Source organism: Chiloscyllium plagiosum, unplaced genomic scaffold (genome assembly GCF_037043375.1).
Source record: "Chiloscyllium plagiosum isolate Xiang-an unplaced genomic scaffold, Cpla_swu_hap1 HiC_scaffold_18, whole genome shotgun sequence".
Taxonomy (NCBI): domain Eukaryota; kingdom Metazoa; phylum Chordata; class Chondrichthyes; order Orectolobiformes; family Hemiscylliidae; genus Chiloscyllium; species Chiloscyllium plagiosum.
Genome location: NW_028270156.1, coordinates 16,842,899 through 16,866,699, shown reverse-complemented (window position 1 = coordinate 16,866,699; position 23,801 = coordinate 16,842,899). Strand labels below are relative to the sequence as shown.

The 23,801-nt window shown below is 42.0% G+C and overlaps 1 protein-coding gene across 1 annotated transcript in view; it reads left to right on the top strand.

Moving 5' to 3' along the window:
- hsd17b12a (hydroxysteroid (17-beta) dehydrogenase 12a) overlaps window positions 1-22,995 on the top strand; it is a 172,855-nt gene extending 149,860 nt beyond the window's left edge. The window contains exons 8-11 of the mRNA XM_043705480.2: window positions 1,132-1,213; window positions 6,091-6,156; window positions 11,888-12,037; window positions 19,124-22,995. Of these exons, the coding sequence (XP_043561415.2) occupies window positions 1,132-1,213; window positions 6,091-6,156; window positions 11,888-12,037; window positions 19,124-19,237 (412 nt within the window). The 3' untranslated portion in view covers window positions 19,238-22,995. The remainder of the gene's footprint in view (window positions 1-1,131; window positions 1,214-6,090; window positions 6,157-11,887; window positions 12,038-19,123) is intronic.
- Window positions 22,996-23,801: the final 806 nt, after the last annotated feature.

Here is a 23,801-nt window from a genome sequence, read left to right as displayed (position 1 = left end):
CTGACGAAAATGGTATGTAGTTTATTGTGCATATACACTGATAAGAAATGCACGAGTATCACCCGTGATCAGGAAGGCCACATGTCCAGTCCAACTAAAAGAATGTATTTAAACTGTTACAAGTACTTTATTTGGCCTTGAGAGAGGACTGAGCAGTTGAGGTGAAAGTAGTGCTGCAATTTTGCTGTTTTTTTGTATATTGGAGTATATTGGATTCTCCATGTAGTCTGTAATGGGGAGTCTCCCCATTACAGACTCCCCATTTGATCTGTAATGGGGAGTCAACGTGGCTCTCCATGACACTCTGGTCCTTTTAGAAAGACGTTTTCTGTTGTAATCCAGAAAATAGCTCTTAGTTCAGACTAAGAAGTCCAATCAATCAAACGAACATTGAGCAAATATTTTCAAACCTAAATACTTCTCGAACAAGAATATTTTGCCCATCATTTCATTTCAAAATCTCAAACATGGTTACATAATTACACATTTTTACCATTGTCCAGAGCTTCAGACTATAAATAAGTGTGCAGGTTGAGCATTGTATTGCCAAATATTTATTCTGAAATTGTTTTCTGATCATTTATCAATAGATTCCCTTGAACAGAAATCTGTTTTCTTGAATATAAATTTACATTTGTTTCATGTAAGAAATTTTCTGTGAACCTTTTCTCTTTGAGATTATGGTCAATTCTGTAATTAACAGTTGGATAAATATCCAAAAATCCGCCACCTACTAAATAGCAGTGCTGTGTCCACTTTTCTTCATTAGCTTTGAGCACTGAAGTCAGGTTATATTCCTGCGGTTTTGGCTCACTCATCGGAGCTTCCAATAGTGTGAAATGACTTGAAGAGAGTCGTACCTCATGGTTTCAGTGCACTGAGCATATCATAGCTACCATCCTGTTGCTCACAACTTTGCCATCAACATGAAGGTGGCTGTATAACTATATATTTGCAAAATCTTTCCATTGTGCACACATGTAATAAATCATTTAAATGATTTATTTCAAAGCTCCCACTATAGCAACTTCATGGTTAAGTTTTTTGTTTATAATGTAATCTTGAGTGTTCGGTCTACAGTTCATCCTCGTTTATTCCAAATGTTAACTGAATAATGCATATTTTTAACAGGTCAAAAGGCATCATCCTCAATGTGGCATCAGCCACTGCACTGTGTCCTGTTCCTTTACTGACTCTCTACTCTGCCACCAAGGTGAGATGTTGCCCATCCTCTCCATTTTTTTTCTGTATTTGAGTTGGTACGCATGATGAAAAGGGCTGGTTAACTTGTAAATTCTCATCGCATTTATGTTTTGTTTCTTTATCTTTCCCACAGTTAGAATCTGATCTTTGCCCAACATATTAACTGTATGAATTGGATATCATTTTTAAATTGTAGCAGCTGTACTTGTTAAATGTTTGAAGAGGAATCATACTGGCCTCAATATTAATTGTTTTCTCTCTTCAGATGCTGCAGCACTTTGCAGTCAATAAGTTTTAAGACTTTAATGTTAAGTTATTAAGTCTTTAATATTAAGTTTTAATTACATTAAGCAGCATTAATAAGCTTTGTAGAAGTAGGGATTGAAGCTTAGAACACATTAAGAAAAGGTAGTTGGAGCCACCTAGTATTTGTACAATGCTGATGCCTGGTAGCAGAAATAGGTAATCAATATTTTCATTATTTTACTTGTGCACTTTGTTTCTGTGGTGTTTACAGAAACAAATGCCTGTGGGAGACTGGCAAAATTTATTCTGTGTACAGTGGAAATTTGGCCTCCACTTTTAAGTCTTAGTTCAAAGCCTAAAAATCAGGTTTAACTTGATATTTTTGACAGCTTGCTTGAGTTATAACTGTGTGGTGTGTCAAACTCTATGTTGTGAAATAATGGCGATCCCAGTAATATTTATTCAACTGTGAATTTAAACAATATAAAAGTATTGTGATACGCCAAACAAAACATTCCTGGCAGGGAAGTCTGCTTCGTGGAAAGTAGCTAAATGTGTCATCCTTAGCACATACCTGCATGTGCATATCTCTTAGGTCCCTGCAGAATAGAATTGTTATCAGTCAACTGCCTCATCATTGTGTATTGTTGGGAAGTGAGGTGACTGAGAAGTCAATTGAACATGTACTGCAACATTTGGATACGGCTAATTCAGTTCAAATAAAAGTTCTGATTTTGCTATTAGAATGAGGGAAAAAAAATTGGTAGCTTGCCAGCAACTTTTGACTTACATTTGCAGGTTTGATGATGTTGTTCTTAAATTTTGCTGAAAAGAGAGACATTGCGGAAGTTTTCATTCAGCACTCATCAGGATAATTGCTTGATTAGTCTCTACTGTAGCCAAGGCATTATCACTGAGGCCTGTTATATAAATTGTGGCAATCATTTGAAAATTGACCTCTTTGTTTGTCCTGGAGAATAGAAGGCAAAGGACCTTCCAGATCCATGACCACTTCCATCTCAAAGGACAAGGGCAGCAGATATATGGGAACATCATCACCTGCAATATTCCCTAAAGCCACTCCTCATCCTGATTTGCCATTTCTTCACTGTTGTTGGGTCAAGATTTTGGAACTGCCTCCCTTATGACATTACGGGTCTTTCTACATCAAATGGACGGCAGTGTTTGCAGAAGGCAGCTCACTGCCACTTTTCAGGACGGGCAATGAATGCTAGCCTAGCTAGCAACACCTACATCCCATGATTAATAACCATGAAGTGCCATGACCGTGGTACATTTGAAGTGTCATAACCCACTGAGGTAATGCATTGGAAATCCATCTCCACAATTCCTGGACTTGCCCCAGACGTGAAGATTTGATGAAACTATTGAATTGTCCAATTCTATTAACTAGGAGAAAGTGAGGACTGCAGATGCTGGAGGTCAGAGCCGAAATGTGTCGTGCTGGAAAAGCACAGCTGGTCAGGCAGCTTCCAAGGAGCAGGAGAATCGCCATTTCGAGCATAAGCTGTTCATCGGGAATGAGGGGGTGACTCAAGGGGGGGTGAGAGATGAAGGGAGGGGTTAGCGCTGGGGGTGGGAAAGGTAGCTAGGAATATGACAGGTAGATGGAGGTGGGAGGTGATGTTGATAGGTCGGAGCGGATAAGTAGGAAGGAGGATGGACTCTCCTGACGAAGGGCTTTTGCCCGAAATGTCGATTTTACTGCTCCTTGGATGCTACCTGAACTGCTGTGCTTTTCCAGCACCACTCTACTCCAGAATCTGGTTTCCAGCAATTGCAGTCATTGTTTTTACCTGGAGGATGGACAGGTAGGACAGTTCAAGAGGATGGTGCCGAGTTGGAAGATTGAATCTGGGATTAGGTGGGGAGAGGAAATTAAGAAATCCCCATTGATCCCATGTGGTTGGAGGGTCCCAAAGCGGAAGATGGGGCATTCTTCCTCCAGGCATCGGGTGGCTAGAGTTTGGCGGTGGAGGAGGCCAAGGACTTGCATGTCCTTGGCAGACTGGGACGGGGAGTTAGTGGAGAGGGAAATATTTTCCTGATGGTGGGGTCTATTTGTAGGTGGCAGAATGACTGAGGATGATGCATTGTATCCTCCACTTCCCGCACCTCTGCCCTTGAACTCAACCCCTCCAATTGCAACAAGGACAGAACCCCTATGGTCCTCACCTTTCACCCCACTATCTTCTCTCTGACCATCCACAATCGCATCACCTTAGGGGATCTCCCACCTGCAGCCTCCCATCTCATGGTCCAGAGACCCTGCGTCGCTTGGTTCTACCTCCTGCCCAAAATTCACAAAGCTGACTGCCCTGATGGACCCATCGCTTCAGCCTGCTGCTGCCCCACCAAACTTATCTCTGCATACCTTGACACAGTCCTGTTTCCCTTTGTCCAGGATCTGCCCACAGATGTTTGGGACACCGCCCACGCCCTTCCTATCCTCCCATTTCCCTGGCTCCCAGTGCGTCATCTTCACCATGGACATCCAGTCCCTGTACACATCCATCCACCATGATGAAGGCCTCCAAGCTCTGTGTTTCTTGCTCTCCTGCCGACCCAAATCGTACCCTTCCACTGACACATTTGTACGATTGACTGAACTGGTCCTCACCCTCAACAATTTCTCCTTCGAATCCTCTCACCTCCTCCAGACAAAAGGGGTAGCCATGGTCTCCAGCTATGCTTGCCTCTTCATCGGGTACAGTCCATGATCTGCAGCTACACCAGCACCATTCCCCACCTTTTCCTCCGTTATATTTGATGACTGTATTGATGCCACCTCGTGCTCCCGTGAGGAGCTTGAACAGTTCATCAACTTCACCAACACAGTCCACCCTGACTTGAAGTTCACCTGGACCATCTCGGACACCTCCCTCCACTTCCTGGACCCCTCCATCACCATTTTCGGCGGTAGACCCAACACTGGCATCTACTTCAAACCCACCAACTCCCACAGCTACCTGGGCTACACCTCCTCCCCCTCTGCCACCACCTGTAAAAACACCTTACTCACAATTCCTCTGCCTCAGCCATATGTGTTCCCAGGAGAATCAATTCCACCATTGAACATCCCAGATGGCGTCCTTCAAGGATTGCATTTTCCCTCCCACGTGGTCAATGATGCCCTCCAGCGCAGCTCCTCCACTTTCCACACCTCTGTCCTTGAACCCCACCCCTGCAATCGCAACAAGGACAGAACTCCCCTGGTCCTCACCTTCCACCCCACCAACCTCCAGATGCAATGCATCATCCTCCGCCATTTCTGCCACCTGCAAACAGACTCCATCAGGATGTATTTCCCCCTCAACCCCAATCCGTCTTCCACAGAAACCATTCCCTCCGTGACTCCCTTGAGGTCATGCCCCCACCAACCCACCCTCCACTCCCAGCATCTTCCCTTACCACTGCAAAAAGTGCAAAACCTGTGCCCACACTTCCCCCCCCCCCTCCCCTCCATCCAAGGTCCTAGAGCATCCTTCCACATCCGTCAAAAATTTACCTGTACTTTCACACGTCATCTACTGTATCTGTTGCTCTCTGTGTGGTCTCCTCAACACTAGGAAGACAGGATGCCAACTTGCTGAATGTTTCAGAGAACATCTCTGGGACACACTCACTAAACAACCCCACCGTCCCGTGGTCGTACACTTTTAACTCCCCTTCCCACTCTGCCAAGGACATGCAAGTTCTGCGTCTCCTCCACCGCCAAACTCTAACCTGGGATCTTTAACACCCACCTGGGAAGTCAAATAGGATCTATGTTTCTCTCGTTTGAAATGTGGCACCACCAACCATGCAGCAGCCCCTCAATACTGTACTGCAGCGTTAGTGCAGCATTTTTCAAGACTTCAACCCAGACTAAAGAGGTTTGTGGGGTTTTTTAATGCTGGACCATAAATTAACTAATTTATTGAACTTTGTTTCATAACTACTTACTACAATATCCTGTTGTATGTAAAGCAAGCCCTCTAAGACACTACCCCTACGGTTTCTACTACCTCTGCCACTCAAAAAAAAACTACTAAGAGTCCCCTACTTAGAAACTGACAAACCATATCCCTTATTGCTTTAATTTTAAGCATTTGACATATGAATGTCTGGTTGTACTGTAGTATATTCCACAAGCCTACAAATTGAGTTACAAACTTGGGAATGGAACATGTTCGTCACCCAGGCTCTGTACATTTGCTGAGCCCTGGCTCAAATGAAGGCTGTTTAAAATCTCATTGTAAAAAATACACACATGTTTTAATTTGTATTGAGTGTGAGTAGCAAGATAATTGACTTCATAAAATCATAACTTGACTATTATTTTAGTTAACAGTAGATTTCATGAATTTTACCTCCTGGCACAAGGCTGTTCCCACTGTGATCACATGCTGGTAGTTCAGGTACAGGGTTTGGGCTGCAAATCATTTCAATTCAGGACTGGAAATCATGCACGATCTGCTAGCTCTGTGCCTCAAATCACAAATTTGTGCTCCTGACTGGCGAGGTTCTGCTCTATGATTACAACCTCTGAGAATCGAAATTAATCGAAATAAACCCAGAACAGCATACTACTGAACTCTCTCTCACTCTCCTGACTTAATTTCTGTTTATTTTTAATAGTCTTTTGTGGATTTCTTTTCGCAAGCGATACATATTGAGTACAAGAGCAAGGGAATCGTTGTCCAGGTAAGTAGAGCTTGGAGAAGTATCCTTGTTACTGTACAGTTACTATAGGAACTACTGTCATAGCAACTACAGTAAATTATATTCATATAGCAGCTAGTGTGACGCAAGCTGAAGGGTGAAAGCAAAAGATGGTGTTGGTGAGAAAAAGAGTGCTGATCTTTGAAACAAAACTTGCAAAAAAAATTACAAATGTGATATTTTCTTTAAGCATTACTGTATTTATGTACTCCAGGTTAAGTAAATTTGCCTGAATATTTTAGCTCTTCCATGATTTAAATTATGAAATTATTTTCAATTTCCATCTACTTTTGTGGCAAAACTTTTAAATGCAATACATAATTGAAAATGATGAAAACATGTACTTTCATACATCTTTTCAGTATGTTTGAATAATTAGTTGTTGCTAAGGTATAAACATACCTGTATAAGATATCTTAAAGACAGCATATGAAATGAAGTTTATAAAAACCCTTCTATTACATTCATCTCGATGTCAACTCAATTTTGTCCCCTCTCTGTAATCCTTTAACCCATTTCTAATTTAAAAATCTGTCTATCATCTTAAATTTTTTTAAATATTCCAGCATCCACTGCACTCTGAGGTAGTGAATCACATGGATTCACGATCCTTTGAGAGAAACAATTTCTTCTCACCTCTGTTTTAAATCTGCTACCTCGTTATCCTAAAACTGTGACCTCTTGTTCTAGATTGTCTGACATGAAGAAACATTCTCTCAACATCTGCTTTGCCAATCCCTTCAGCAAAATTGGGGGAACTTGGGCTTTTTCTGTCTGGGCGAGGGCAACATTTTAGTACTCTGTGTGGGCAGAGATTATAAAGATGAACTCAAACTTGGCTAAATTCAATCATGGGGCCAGTGGCTGTGGATTACGGAGGTCTGAAGCAATAACAAGGGTAGGACTTGCTGGAGGTGCTTGGTGGGTCTGTCCACATCTGTGCAGAGGCAAAGTGACATTTTGGGACCATGACTTCAGAAGGGCTGAGGATAGGCTTTCTGGGCTTGAGGTGTTATCTCGCTTCGTTGATGCTGCTGTACTTGCTGTGTTTTTCCAGCGATTTTCTGTTTGTTTCAGGTTTCCAGCATCCTCAATTCTTGGAGTTCACCTTCATACAAATCAGACTTGGCTCAGTAAACTCAGTAACGGTGGAGAGCTGTGGATGCTGGTGATCTGAAGCAATAACGAAGGACAGGAATTACTGTAGAGGCTGGGCATTTCTGAAGAGACAGTGAAGATTTGATGTTTTGGAAAGTCCAGTGAATGGTTTTGAGTTACATTCTGTTGAAGTCTCACTATTTTGAAGCATTAACTCCATTTTTGTTTGATTTTTTCTACGGATGCTGCTTGGTGGTCTTAGCTAAATTCACCTCTTTATTCATATGGACATAGCAACAGGCAGAAGCCTTTAAATCTATCAAGCCTGTTTCGCTCTTCAGTGCGATCATGGCTGAACTGTGGCCTAACTCAGTTAATCTGCCTTTGGTCCGTACCCCTTAATGTCTATGCTGAATAAAGTTTACCTATTTCAGATTTAAAGTTAACACTGTAGCATCAGCATGGGGTGGCATGGTGGTTAGATCTGCATCGTAGTTCTAGGGATCTGGTTTTAATTTCAGTCTTGGGTGCCTGATGCTATGGAGTTATGCAGTAAAATCCATGCTCCATTTCTGATTTGTCAAGTGTTTATTGAATCTTCATTAATTTTTGTGCTAGTTTTCTTTATAATTTAGTCTGTCATCTCAGCTTCAGTATATCTCTGCAGGAGTCCCTCAGGGTAGTGTCCTTGGGCCAACCATCTTCAGCTGCTTTGTCATTGATCATCCTGCCATCATAAGGTCAGAAGTGGGGATGTTTGCCAATGATTGCATCATGTTTGGTACCATTCACGACTTCTCACAGATGCAGCAAGATCTGGATAATATCCAGGCTTGGGTTGACAAGTGTCAAGTAACTGGGAGAAAATGAGGACTGCAGATGCTGGAGATCAGAATAGAGAGTGTAGTGCTAGAAAAGCACAGCAGGTCAGGCAGCATCTGAGGAGGAGGAGAATTGATGTTTCGGGCATAAACCCTTCATCAGGAATGAGGCTTGTGGGCTGGTGGGGGAGGATAGCTGGGAATGCGATAGGTAGATGAAGGTGGGGGAGAAGTTGATAGGTTGGAATGGAGGGTGGAGCCAATAGATGGGAAAAATGATGGACAGGTGCCGAGTTGGAGGCTTGGGACTGGGATAAGGTGGGGAATGAGGAAATGAGGAAACTGGTGAAATCCACATTAATCCCGTGTGGTTGCAGTGTCCCAAGGCAGAAGATAAGACATTCTTCCTCCAGGCATCTGATGATTAAGGTTTGGCGATGGAGGAGGCCCGGGACCTGCATGTCCTTGACAGAGAGGGAGGGGAGTTGAAGTGTTCAGCCACGGGGCGGTGGGGTTGGTTGGTGTGGGTGTCCCAGAGATGTTCTCTGAAACGGTCTGCAAGTTAGCGTCCTGTCTCCCCGATGTAGAGGAGGCCACATCGGGTGCAATGGATACAGTAGATGACATTTAGAACATAGAACATTACAGCGCAGTACAGGCCCCTTGGCCCTCGATGTTGCGCCGCCCTGTCATACTAATCTGAAGCCCATCCCACCTACACTATTCCATGTACGTCCATTTGCCTGTCCAATGACGACTTAAATGCACTTAAACTTGGCGAATCTACTACCGATGCAGGCAAAGCATTCCATACCCTTACTACTCTCTGAGTAAAGATTTGTGAAAGTACAGGTAACGTTGGTTTCACACAATTGCCAGGCAATGATCATCACCAACGAGTGACGATCTCACCACTGCCCCTTGATGTTCAATGGTGTTACCATCACTGAATCCCCATTCTAGGGTTTACCATTGACCAGAAACTCGACTCACTACATAAACACAGGGCCTACAAGAGCAGGTCAGAAGCTAGGAATGCTGCAGCGAGAACTCGCCTTGTGACTCCCAAAACCTGTCCACCATCTACAAGGCACAAGTCAGAAGTGTGATGGAAGATACCCCACTTGTCTGGATGAGTGCAGCTCCAACAATACTTATCACTTGACACCATCTAAGACAAAGTATCCCGTTTGATTGGCACCACACCCACAAGCATTCACTGTCTTCACCACCAATGCTAGTGTGGCAGTGTGTATTATCTACAAGATGCACTGCAGAAATTCACAAAAGATCCTTAGGCAGTACCTTCCAAGCCCACAACCACTTCCACTTAGAAGGACACAGATCAGAGGCGGGAGGTGAATCCTGGGGAGGTGAGGCCCTTGTGGACTAAAAATCATTGTGAGGGGGAGGTGAGGGCTGGACTACAGGCCACCACAAGCTCTTGTGGACTAGAAATCATTGTGAGGGGGAGGTGGGAGCTGGACTACAGGCCACCACAAGCTCTTGTGGACTAGAAATGAAGCATTGAGTTTTGAAGCCCGGCATGGTTTGGAGACTTGGTCCAAATGACCTGAAGGCTAGGTGCTGGCACAGACTTGGTGAAAAGGCCTATAATTTGAGTACTTTTTAAAAACTTTATTCTTATACTGGACTTTTATTTATTATTCTTTCAATTCTGTAACAAATACTTTAGTATCTGAACCTAGGTATCCTGCACCTAAGCTGGTGTTATAAGCAGCAACATTGCAAACTTTTCACGACACTCATTTGAGTGCACGTGGCAATAAAGATATTTCTATTCTATTCAAGGGCAGCAAATACGTGGGAACACCACCTCCTGGAGGTTCCCCTCCATGTCACTCACCATCCTAACTTGGAAATATAATGCTGAGGTGAAACCCTGGTTTTCTCTAATGGCATTGTAGGTCAACCTACAGCACGTGGACTGCAGCAGTTGAAGATAACAGTTCACTAGCCAGTGATGCCCATGTCCCACAAATAAGAGAAACTGCTCTTATTTATAAACCCACAATGCTGATATGCAATGTAAATCAAAATATCCTCATAGCTTCAGACCCATAAGTCCTTCCTCAGCTACAACTAAATTACAAACTGATAGAACAGGAGAGAATTACACAAATACCTACATTCAGTGAATGATGTTGGCCACTGGGCTAAAAGAGTAATATTTGCTGAAGTAAGTATTGTTTTGTAGGAAAAAAGTACAGTAAATGAGGTTCAGTTGGATAAAACGTTTATAAATTAGCCTTTCTGAGAATTCTACAGAGGCCAGTATCCTGTCACCAAGTCACTCTTTATTTACAAATGGAGAGTCATAGAATCCCTACAGTGTTGAAACAAGCCATTTAGCCCAACAGGTCCACACCGATCCTCCGAATAGTAACCTACCCAGACCCTACCTTATATTTACCCCTGACGAATGCACCTAACCCACACATCCCTGGACACTATGGGCAATTTAGCACAGCCAATTTACACAACCTGCACATCTTTGGATTGTGGGAGGAAACCGGAGTACCCGGAGGAAACCCACACAGACACGGGGAGAATGTGCAAACTCCACACAGACAGTCACGTGAGGTTGGAATCGAACCCCCGGGCCCTGGTGCTGAGAGTCCTTGAGTCTGCTCTGAGTGAACAGAATGTCTGACACTCCACACTCCTGTTCTTTTTTCCTTTTTTTGTAAATGCTATTACCAAGTCACTCTTTATTCACATGAGCACAGTACGTGGGCTATGGCCAGCCAGCTCAAAACCAGTCTCTCGACTGAGGAGATCTTCTGAATCTCTTGATTGTTGTTTTTTTCCCTTCACCGCCATCCCCCTGCTCCCACAGCAGCCGAAGGAGGTTCAGCTGTTGTGCTTATTTTATTTCCCTCGTCAGCTCGTGTGCTAAATCTTTATACTTTCAAACACTAGGAAAACACTCCATTCTTATCTGTCAGCCAAAGCTCCCTGATTGGAGCTGTTAATCTGATCCACTCAGGGAGCTCAATCTATGGAGTTGACCTTGATATAATCACTACACTTAACAAAATATTGAGGAGCGAATAATGTTTTCAACATATGTTCTTGTTGTGGCCCCTTTGTGCCATCTAGTGGTTGATATTTAAATTTTCCTTCTCTGGTCTCCGGCATTCGAATATCGGATTATCGGGCAAGATCGCAAGGTCCTGATGCTCATCTGAACTGTTATCCAGCATTCGATTATCCGGAAGTTGATTAACCGAATGAAATACTGTCCACCCGTGTCCTTCAGATAATTTAGGTTCCTTTGTATTTCCATTCAGTCTTTTCTGGTAACTTGGGTAGGTAGTACTGTGCAAACCTTGAACTGAATACATTTGAAACAGATGTGTCCTCAATTACTACAGTGAGAAGGTGGGTTATTTGGCCCTTTGTACTTGCACTGATTTTATTACCTTGTGCCAATCTCCTGCCTATCATGCCTCAAATTGCAATATCTATTTGATTTGAGACAATGTCTGATTATAAATAAATTCTTATGTGCATGGTCTCAAATAATAAGTTTGAAATATCCTTGGTCTGCTGCTTGTATGAGTATTTCAAATAACTTACTACTGTTGTGGAATATGCCAGTGTTGTTACCATTTTAGGTTTGGATTTTCTGTGCTATTTAAAATTAAGTCATGATTATGAAATAGCAATAATTTAGAGAAGTGAGGACGTTGTTTTCACTAACAACAGTAATCTATTTCCCAGCAATAATGTTACTAATGTATTTTTCTCTTTGCACTTGTTTTTGTTAGAGTGTGCTGCCATTCTTTGTGTCTACAAAGATGAGTAAGATCCGAAGGCCAACTCTAACAGCACCGAGTCCTGAAACCTATGTGAAGGCTGCTTTAAAAACAGTTGGTCTTCAGATGCAAACAAATGGCTATTTACCACATGCCATTATGGTAAGTATGCAAGTTCTTAACAGTTGTTTAATTTGTCACTTGGTTTTGGTGCATCGCTTAACTTTTCTGTTTTAAGTGCTGACTCATCTTTTGGATATGGTCACATCAGTACCAGCAGCCTCCTGCAAAACTTGCAGGAGTGGTCGGCTCTTGTGTGAACCAAGTGATTGTTGGGTAGCTTCACAGTCTCATGTGAGAAGGAGTGTCCTGTTAAAGGAAGGATGCTGGCAAGATTAAAGGCATATATTTAAGAGGGAGGAAAAGGATAGACTGTCCAGTAACTACTGTAAATAATTTATCCCGTGCTTCGGTTGTTGTGGAGATTGAGGAGACAGTTTCTGACTGTTGTAATGGTGGGTCTGGGTTTGGTAGATCTGCCTTTCCTATTCCTAACCTCAACCCAAACTACCTCAGATGGCGAGTCTTCATCCATTGTCCTTTCCACAGCTGTAATACTATCTTTGACAAGCAATGCCACACCTCCCCCTCTTTTACCCCCACCTCTGACCCTACTAAAAAATTTAAACCCTGGAACCTGCAACAGCCAATCCTGTCCCTGTTCTACCCATGTCTCCGTAATAGCCACAACATCGAAGTCCCAGGTACCAACCCACGCTGCAAGTTCACCTACCTTATTTCGTATACTTCTTGCATTGAAGTATACACACTTCAAGCCACTTTCCTGTTTACAGGCACCCTCCTTTGAAATTGATGCCATGTTCCTAACCTCCCTACACTCCAGGTCCTGCACCCTAAAGCTACAGTCTGGGTTCCCATGCCTGTATTGGGGCGATTGAGAGTTATAAGGTAGCCAGGAAGGACCTGAAGAGAGAGCTAAGAGCAGCAAGGAGGGGACATGAAAGGTCCTTAGTTGGTAGGATTAGGGAAAACCCTAAGGCTTTCTATAGGTATGTCAGGAATAAAAGAATGATTAGGGTAGGAATAGGTCCAGTCAAGGATAGTAGTGGGAAGTTGCGTGTGGAGGCTGAAGAGATTGGGGAGACATTGAATGAATACTTTTCGTCAGTATTCAATCAGGAACAGGACATTGTTGTCAATGTGAGTACTGAGTCACAATTAAGTAGAATGGATGGCTTTGAGGTATGTCGAGAAGAGGTGTTGGAAATTCTGGAAAGGGTGAAAATAGATAAGTCCCCTGGGCCTGATGGCATTTATCCGAGGATTCTCTGGGAAGCAAGGGAGGAGATTGCAGAGCCATTGGCCTTGATTTTTATGTCCTCGTTGTCTACAGGAGTAGTGCCAGAAGATTGGAGGCTAGCAAATGTGGTTCCCTTGTTCAAGAAGGAGAGTAGGGATAACCCTAGTAACTATAGGCCGGTGAGTCTCACTTCTGTTATGGGCAAAATCTTAGAGAGAATTGTAAGGGATAGGATTTATGAACCTCTGGACAGGAATAATGTGATCAAGGATAGTCAGCATGGTTTTGTGAAGGGCAGGTCGTGCCTCACAAACCTTATTGAATTCTTTGAGAAGGTGACTAAGGAGGTGGACGAGGGGAAAGCGGTAGATGTGGTGTATATGGATTTTAGTAAGGCGTTTGATAAGGTTCCCCATGGTAGACTACTGCAAAAAATACGGAGGTATGGCATTGAGGGTGAGTTGGAGGTTTGGATTGGGAGATGGCTGGCTGGAAGAAGACAAAGGGTAGTAGTTGATGGCAAAGGTTCATCTTGGAGTGCCGTCACTAGCGGTGTTCCTCAAGGATCTGTTTTGGGACCATTGCTGTTTGTCATTTTTATAAATGACCTGGAGGAGGGGTTAGAAGGTTGGGTGAGCAAGTTTGCGGATGATACAGATTAGATTAGATTAGATTACTTACAGTGTGGAAACAGGCCCTTCGGCCCAACAAGTCCACACCGACCCGCCGAAGCGCAACCCACCCACACCCCTACATTTATCCCTTACCTAACACTACGGGCAATTTAGCATGGCCAATTCACCTGACCTGCACATCTTTGGATTGTGGGAGGAAACCGGAGCACCCGGAGGAAACCCACGCAGACACGGGGAGAATGTGCAAACTCCACACAGTCAGTCGCCGGAGGCGGGAATTGAACCCGGATCTCTGGCGCTGTGAGGCAGCAGTGCTAACCACTGTGCCACCGTGCCGCAAGTCGGAGGAGTTGTAGACAGTGAGGAAGGATGTGGCAGGTTACAGCGGGATATAGATAAGCTGCAGAACTGGGCAGAAAGGTGGCAAATGGAGTTCAATGTAGCTAAGTGTGAGGTGATTCACTTTGGTAAGAGTAATAAAAAGCTGGGGTACTGGGCTAATGGACGGATACTTGGTAGTGTGGATGAGCAGAGGGATCTTGGTGTCCATGTACACAGATCTTTGAAAGTTGCCACCCAGGTAAATAGTGCGGTGAAGAAGGCATATGGCGTACTGGCTTTTATTGGTAGAGGAATTGAGTTCCGGAGTACTGAGGTCATGTTGCAGTTGTATAAGACTCTGGTGCGGCCGCATCTGGAGTATTGTGTGCAGTTTTGGTCGCCATACTATAGGAAGGATGTGGAGGCACTGGAACGGGTGCAGAGGAGGTTTACCAGGATGTTGCCTGGTATGGTAGAAAGATCGTATGAGGAAAGGCTGAGGCACTTGGGGTTGTTTTCATTGGAGAAAAGAAGGTTTAGGGGTGACTTGATTGAGGTGTACAAGATGATTAGGGGTTTAGATAGTGAGAATCTTTTTCCACGTATGGAGTCAGCTATTACAAGGGGGCATAGGTTTAAATTAAGGGGGGGTAGGTATAGGACAGATGTTAGGGGTAGGTTCTTTACTCAGCGAGTCGTGAGTTCATGAAATACCCTGCCAGTAGCAGTGGTGGACTATCCCTCATTATGGGCATTTAAGCGGGCATTGGATAGGCATATGGAGGATAGTGGGCTAATGTAGGTTAGATGGGCTTGGATCGGCGCAACATCGAGGGGCGAAGGGCCTGTACTGCGCTGTATTCTTCTACGTTCTATGTTCTATGTATAAGTCCTGCTAAGATTTGCTTTCCCAAAATGCAGCACCTCGCATTTATCTGAATTAAACTCCATCTCCCACTTCTCAGCCCATTGGCCCATCTGGTCCAGATCCTGTTGTAATCTGAGGTAACCCTCTTCGCTGTCCACTACACCTCCAATTTTGGTGTCATCTGCAAACTTACTAACTGTACCTCTTATGCTCGTATCAAAATCATTTATGTAAATGAGAAAAAGTAGAGGACCCAGCACCCATCCTTGTGGCTCTCCACTAGTCACAGGCTTCCAGTCTGAAAAACAACCCTCCACCACCACCCTCTGTCTTCCAACTTTGAGCCAGTTCTGTATCTAAATGACTAGTTCTCCCTGTATTCCATGAGATCTAAGCTTGCTAATCAGTCTCCCGTGGGGAACCTTGTCGAACGCCTTACTGAAGTCCATATAGATCATATCTACTGCTCTGCCCTCATCAATCTTCTTTGTTACTTCTTCAAAAAACTCAATCAAGTTTGTGAGACATGATTTCCCACGCACAAAGCCATGTTGACTATCCCTCCTCAGTCCTTGCCTTTCCAAATACATGTACGTCCTGTCCCTCAGGATTCCCTCCAACAACCTGCCCACCACCGAGGTCAGGCTCACCGGGGTCTATAGTTCCTTGGCTTGTCTTTACTGCCCTTCATAAACAGTGGCACCACGTTTGCCAACCTCCAGTCTTCCGGCACCTCAACTGTGACTATCGATGGTAAAAACATCTCATCAAGAGGCCCAGCAATCACTTCTCCAGCTTCCCACAGAGTTCTCGGGTACATCTGACCAGGTCCTGGGGATTTATCCACCTTTAACCATTTCAAGACATCCAGCACTTCCTCCTCTGTAATCTGGACATTTTGCAAGATGTCACCATCTATTTCCGTACAGTCTATATCTTCCATGTCCTTTTCCACAGTAAATAATGATGCAAAATATTCATTTAGTGTCTCCCCCATTTTCTGTGGCTCCACACAAAGGCCGCCTTGCTGATCTTTGAGGGGCCCTATTGTCTCCCTCGTTACCCTTTTGACGTTAATATATTTGTAAAATCCCTTTGGATTCTCCTTAATTCTATTTGCCAAAGCTATCTCATGCCCCCGTTTTGTCCTTCTGATTTCCCTCTTAAGTATACTCCTCCTTTCATTATACTCTTCTAAGGATTCACTTGATCTATCCTGTCTATACCTGATATATGCTTTCTTCTTTTTCTTAACCAAACCTTCAATTTCTTTCATCATCCAGCATTCCCTATAGTTACCAGCCTTCCCTTTCACCCTGAGAAGAATATACTTTCTCTGGATTCTCGTTATCTCATTTCTGAAGGCTTCCCATTTTCCAGCCGTCCCTTTACCTGCGAACATCTGCCTCCAATCAGCTTTCGAAAGTTCTTGCCTAATACCGTCAAAATTGGCCTTTCTCCAATTTAGGATTTCAACTTTTAAATCTGGTCTATTCTTTTCCATCACTATTTTAAAACGAATAGAATTATGGTCGCTGGCTCCAAAGTGCTCCCCCACTGACACCTCAGTCACCTGCCCTGCCTTATTTCCCAAGAGTAGGTCAAGTTTTGCACCTTCTCTAGTAGGTACATCCACACACTGAATCAGAAAATTGTCTTGTACACACTTAAGAAATTCCTCTCCATCTAAACCTTAACACTATGGCAGTCCCAGTCGATGTTTGGAAAGTTAAAATCCCCTACCATAACTACCCTATTATTCTTGCAGATAGCTGAGATCTTCATCCTTCGTTGTGTACTCCTTATCACTTTTCTCATGCCTTTTTTGCCCCCTTTCTCATGCTGTTTGTATCCTCATTCTGTGTTGCCTTTGGCCCCTTCATGCATGTGCTCTTTCTTGCCTATTCTCCTCCACCTCCTTGCTCACGCTCTCACCAGCCCTCCTTTCCCCTTGTTCTCTCTTGCCTGCTCTCCTCTGCCCCCTCGCACCTGCACTGTCTCCTGCTTTCTGTCCCCTCGCTCGCAGTCACACTCGCATGCCTTCCTCCATTCTCTCGCTTGCACTCTCTTGCGCCTGCCCTCCTCCGTCCTCTCACTCTCTCTTGCATGTGCCCTCTGCCCTGCATCTAAAAGATCATAAGCTACCATCTCCATTTGGATACTGTGCCCTGCCCTCCTTGTTAGCATTTTGCAGGGATTGTTTCCTCTGAGACATACCTGGTCCATGCCTCCTGCATTCTCCACACCCCTACAGTACTTTCCCGTGCAATTGCAGAAGATGCAACACTTGACAGTTTACCTCCTCTGTCCTCACTATCCATGTATCCAGGCACAACTTCTGGGTGTAGCAGTGATTTACCTACTCTTCACTTAATCTAGTTTACTCTATCCAGTACTCACAATACGATTTCCTCTATACTGGGAAGATGAAACACAGACTGGGTGACCACTTTGTGGAGCACCTACTCTCTGCCTGTAAAGATTGCCCTGAGCTTCCAGCTGCCTGTCACATTAACACATCACTGTGTTCCTGTGCAAAACTTCTGAAGGACACCTGCTCCGACAAGCCACAGTGCAAACGGGAAGAATAATACTTTGACTTAGGTACATTTACACCCTTCAGGACTCAACATCAACTTTAACCAATTTCAGAACATGAACACTACCTCCTTGTCTATTAGCTACTCTCTCATCCCCCAAGTCCTGTCATAAAATGGATTGCTTTCAGCACAGCCAACCCATTTTCAACTAAATACTGTCTCCATAATCACCTAGTTAACTTCTTCCTGGTTTACTATCAACAGTCCTTTGTCTGCCTACTCTTATTTTTTTCTGAATATGGGCTCCATCTACACCTATCTACTCACTTCTCCCCTCTTTCCCTTCCCACTCACTACCACTACACAAAATGCCTGTTAACAGCATACATGGGATTCCACATTTACAACACTTGTACTTACACCCATGTGGGATCATATTTGTAATCTTAAAGAGGCAACATAACATTTCCTGAACTTAATGGTTCTTTGGTATAGTCTTGCATTGTGTTCTGACTTGTGTACAAATTGACTTGTGAACAGACTCCACAATGGAACCCCGGGGATTGCCTATAGCACCATTTCCATACCTGGATCACTGGATGCGAAATGTTAACTCTGTTTCTCTCTCCACAGATGCTGCCAGACCTGCTCAGTTTTTCCAGCAATTTCTGTTTTCGTTTGTCGCAGATCTTCAGAATCCATGTTCTGTAATTATTATCCTGGTGTTGCCTTACCTGCGTCTTGTGCACCTCTTTCATTCAACTCTGCTGATTTCCGCATTGCTGTATTTTATTTGTGATCAGGAACTTGCTTTAAATGACCAAAGTTACTTTCTCACATGTTGCCAATGATATATGAGAGTAATAATTTATGGCAATAACGTGTAAGCATGTGATAAAATCACACTCAGTACTTCAACTTGCCTATAATATCACATAATGTAATTGTCCATTTAGCTTCTCTCCTTGAGACCAGACTTCTAATAAGATTTGGGATTTAAATTCTGTTCTCTAATGTGCCGCAATCTATATGTAATCATTTAATTTTTTGTCATTTACTATTATTGCCGAAAACATTTTCCTTTCACAACGCACCAGAACTTGATATTGAATATACATTAAAATAGAGTCAAGTGGCAGCTTTGAATTAAAATTAAAGTACAGGCAGTCCCTGGGTTGCGAACTATGTCTATTCTGGAGTCCTTTCACAAGTCCATTTGTACACAAATCAGAACAAAATGTAGGATAATATGAAGTAGCCATTCATAAATACAGGGTAAGTTTGTATGCCAGGTCTTTTAAAATGGCATGGTGTTTGTGAGTCAGGTGTTCATGAATTGGGGGCCGCCTGTACAGCAGATGTTGGAAATCAGAAATAAAAACTGTTGGAGAAACTCAGCAGGAATGGCAGCATTCGTGGATAGAGGAAGAATTAATATTCTGAGTATCATGTGACTTTCTACAGCTTTGAAATCCCAGATTGTAGCTTAGTATGAAAAATCTTGTCATAAAATTAAATGTCACTAATTAAAATGCATGTCAATATTCTAATAAACATCTTTAGGGTTGGATTATGGCATCTGTACTTCCAACGTCTCTAGTCATTAAGCAGACCATGAAGATGAACCAAGGATTGCGTGCTCGTCACATTCAGAAGCTGAAGGAGAAAGGGGATTGACAGGATTTGCCTGCCAACTAACAAGCTCAAGATAAAAGTGATTCTTTATCATGTACAGCAACAATAATTTTCTTGTTTCCTGCGAGTCATGAACCATGATTCAGTGAATTTCTTTTTTTTTTCTCTCAAAGATCAAATCGGGATATTGAAAACAAATTTTGTTCTCTCTATGCTGCAATGTTCATTAAAAAAAATCCCTTTAGGGTTCAGTGACTTGTGTTTGTTTACTTTGTTTTGGTAAAGATTCTTTAATACTGTTCACTAACCTTATACTGGTAAGTAGAGTTCTGTGTAAGCATTGAAGTAATGAAACACTAAGCTTTACTATGTTCTGGCTTTAGAACTGGAAAAATTAGTCAACACTGGCTTGTACTGCTCTAAAAGTTATCAATTCTAAACAGTACATGCAACACTCTCTGTGCTGCTGATGAGATAAAACTGTTTTAAAAGTATCTTTGAAAGATTTGACTTCTTTTTCTCCTCTTTGAGCTTATGACTGCTCCACCATTCAGTGAGATCATGGCTGATCTAACATTCCTGTCATGGATTTATGATCTTCAAAATGTACTGGTCAGGTACTTAGGCATAAAACAATGCAGTTATGAAAATAGGGTTTAAGCAACTTAATTCCTTGAAATTAAGAGCAAATGTTTCCAGAATTATACACAACTGGATTTACTTTCAAAACAAAACCATGGCAGATCCAAGATGGGGTTAATCAGAAGAGATAACTAATGTGATAAACCAAGGCTTAATCTATTTTTTTTAAACCAAATAACAATGATGAGTGATAATCCGAGGACAGAGTGCTGTCTGTTTTATTTTTGACACCTTGGAACATGACTAACACAATTTGAATCATATATGTTTACAATATAACCACATGTATTCTCCTGTGCACTGAAACCAATTGTTCTCCAAAAAGCTTGTTGTAGCTAACTCCTAACGTACATGTACATTTAATGTATTTTCTTAAACTGGGGGTTAAATACTCAATTTGTGTGTTCCTGGTACATCCTGGATGTAAACATCACATTTTTGTTTTGTATACTGCCTGCTCTTGAGATTCCATCCATTCATTTTTCATGGTCCAACAATCATGGGTTACAGTTTATTTTCTAATGTCTGTTTGCTAGAACCACAAATAACCAACTGGCATGACTTTAAAGAATTAAGTTCTATTACTGTATTTGGAGGCGAATTATTATAAAATTGTGACAAACACCTATTGCTATATTTTTACTGATCGGTATATCTGATTTCAGTGCAGTTGTTGCCAACTGTATTCAAACTATCAAACAGTTTTGATATTGAACAGTTAATAATTACTAATTACTCAATGAGGTACTTTGGGTAGATTTAAAAATTACCGTTAAAACACATCTGATTTGAATCCTATGCAGTAGTCAGTCATTACCTAGTTTGAACAATGCTTTCTATCATCTGGGAAGATGGTTCTGGGCAAAATAACATTAAATGATAGAATCTAAATGTTATTTTCCCAGACATGATGCTTGTGAAGCATTTCATATTTTAGGCCCAACTTCTTCAACTGCACGACAGAAGTGAGGAGCTCTGAAGCCAAGTATTACTGGTATCCAAACAGGCATGAATGTTCCCAAATATGACCTTAAAAGCAGGTTGGACATCACCTTAAGGGATTCATTCCACTTCCAGATTTGTGTCTTAGATTTCACAGTCAATCGTCCATAAGACTAGGGCTAGTAGCTTTGTATTTCAGTGACTAAAGTAATGCATGAAAACAGATTTTAAAAATGCATCTGTATAAGATGATTTACAGCAGTAAACACCTACTCCTCTGGTAGTTTTGTGGCTGTGTGAAGCTGTTTTTCCAACAGGTGTCTAGGTAAGCAAGTTTCTACAATCAAATTAATTTGATTGGAGTTGGTTTATAAAATATCTTGTTCCACTTTTATTAAAAACTCCAATTAAAAACATTCAAAATCATCTTAAGCTCTGTACTTGCAGTTGCTTGTAGCAAGAGTTTTTCCTGTTTTTCATATATGCTTGCTACTGAGTGTTTTTGAATAGTTGTTTTTTTCCTGTGGGAGACCAGGCTTGAAGAAGGCTTTATAAATTCAGTGCACACTGGTTCTGTGTTGAGTCTTGCCTGTACAGAGTCCTTTAGCTGTCTGGAATTGCCACCAGACAATTTGAATTGATCAATTATGAATTAAACTAGTTTCATTCACAATTAACATTCCAACGGTGATGGTTACAGATTGGGTTGCTTTAGAATTGGGTGTCAGAAAAACAATTACTAATTGGCATTCAAATTATGTAATCGGCCAACGAAGATTGCCAGTTTCTAAATACCTGCTGCCAATTTTTAAATACCTGCTGCCAATTTTAATGAATTTGATCTGAAATATTGGGTAGTGAATGGCGGGGGGGGGAGGAACTGGTGGTTTATGATATGGTCCCTAGCCATTTGGTGGGTGGGCAAACCTATTTTGGAGTGAAACAAGGCATTTTGTTTTTAAATTATTTGTATAAGTCAATATAATACAGCTTTAAAGCTGACTTCTTATTTTACAAACCTTTATTTCTGGCCTATATTTAGTCCCAGGTTCTATATGATTAAAATTGTAGGTCCTGATTTTCTGCATTTGACTCCGATTAAAAGTGTTGAGGATCAAAAAAACAGCCCATGCAATCAAAATGTTATATACTTCAGCAAACTTTTCTTTGCAGGATCTGATGGTTGCAGTATCAGTTTGCCTGCTCATATACATGACTCAGAATCCATTTATACCCCAGGTTTAGTGTCAGTGTAAATTTTCCCCTTGCAACATTAACAGATGTAATGTAAATCATGCTTGGAGATCTGAATCTCAACAACACACAATGTCACTCCAGCATCTTTGTCATTACCTTGGATTAATGCTATATGTATAAATGGAGCCTCAAAGTTCCAGCTGTACTATAAATGGACTCCAAATGGCTTAGTTTTCATGTTTAACTATGGCTTGTTTGTGCATTTTGCATTCCATACCAAATGCTGGAAATACGTTCAGATATAAATTGGAGTGGCAAGGATGCCACATCTCCTAACCCTCCATCTCCTTGGTGATCGAAGTGAATTTGAGAATATGAATATTGAAAATAAAATGTTTATGGAAGTTTCATCCAGATGTGTATATCACCCTTTCTATGTGCAATTGGCTATAAATATGAACTGAAAATAATCTGTCATATTTTTAAACATCAATTTGTGTTTATTACCCAGTTTCTTAGGCTTTGGAGGCTTGTTTTAAAAATAGAATACAATATTTTGTACAATACAATATGCTCATTGCAAACATGAAACATAACTTGGTGACTTGATTATCTCTAACTCCTAACCCTAAATTTACCCCATCAGGTCAGCATGAACATGCAGTTTAATTAGGGATCATTATGGCTTGCTTACTGTTGTGTAAAAAAAAATCTAGTGGCATTGAAAGTTCGCGATATTTTTGAACATACAATACCGATACAATGGTGCTGAACTGGTTAAGTATGAAGCTTGTGTCCTGATTTGCTTTATATGCAAACTTAGTAAGCCGAATGAAAGTACTGTACGATTGTGTGAAGTTTCTTTGGTGATAAGGTGCAAGAGAAAAGGTGAGATTAATTGTCTGTCCTGACTCAGTTGTGTGTTGATTAGTATTGCAGAACTTGATTGCTTTCACAATTCGAAGTGATTCTGTTCATTAAGTGAAGTGAATGAATAAAGTTTTTTTTGTGAAATTCTACTTTTGAAATTCTGGCTATTGTGATAACTGGTCTACAAGTTGACTCACTGAATATGAAGCCTCCACCTATTAAAGCAGAAGGCCAATGAACTAATTCAAGTGTTCTATCACTGAAAAAACTAGACCATCCAACAAAGGTGCATTTTTAGGTCTAAATTCTTTGTAATTTTGCACCCACAGTATTAGAATATGAAGTCACCATGGAGAATTGCTGTGGGTGCAGACATTCAATATCAATGTCACCACAAGAAGCTGCTTATCCATTGACGTTATTTGCATTTGGATCTACTGAAAAACAGAACTTCACTAGAATCAGAGTTGTACAGCATGGAAACTGACCCTTCAGTCTAACTCATCCATGTCAACCTAGATATCCTAAATTGATCTAGTTTTATTTGTCAGTGTTTGGCCCATGCTCCACTAAAGCCTTCCAAATCATTATAAAGCCACCCCGAGTGCCTTTTAAATGTTGTGATTGTACCAGCCTCCACAACTGCCTCTGGCAGCTCATGCACCATACTCAATGTGAAAATGTTGGCCCTTTGGTTCTTTTTATATCTTTCATCTCTCACCTTAAACCTAGCCCTAGCCTATTCAGCGTCTCACTATAGTTCAAATCCTCCAACTCTGGCAAGCGTAAATCAGAAGTGAAGGTGCTAAGGTCATTGACTACAACGAAACTTACACTCCATATCTGCTGTGCCCAACCAGACCTAAGCACATTGAAACACAGCTCATGTTCAGTCAAGGTGTCTGTATAATGGGGGCACCCAGAGTTGAACTGGAGATCCCTTGATCTACTCTCA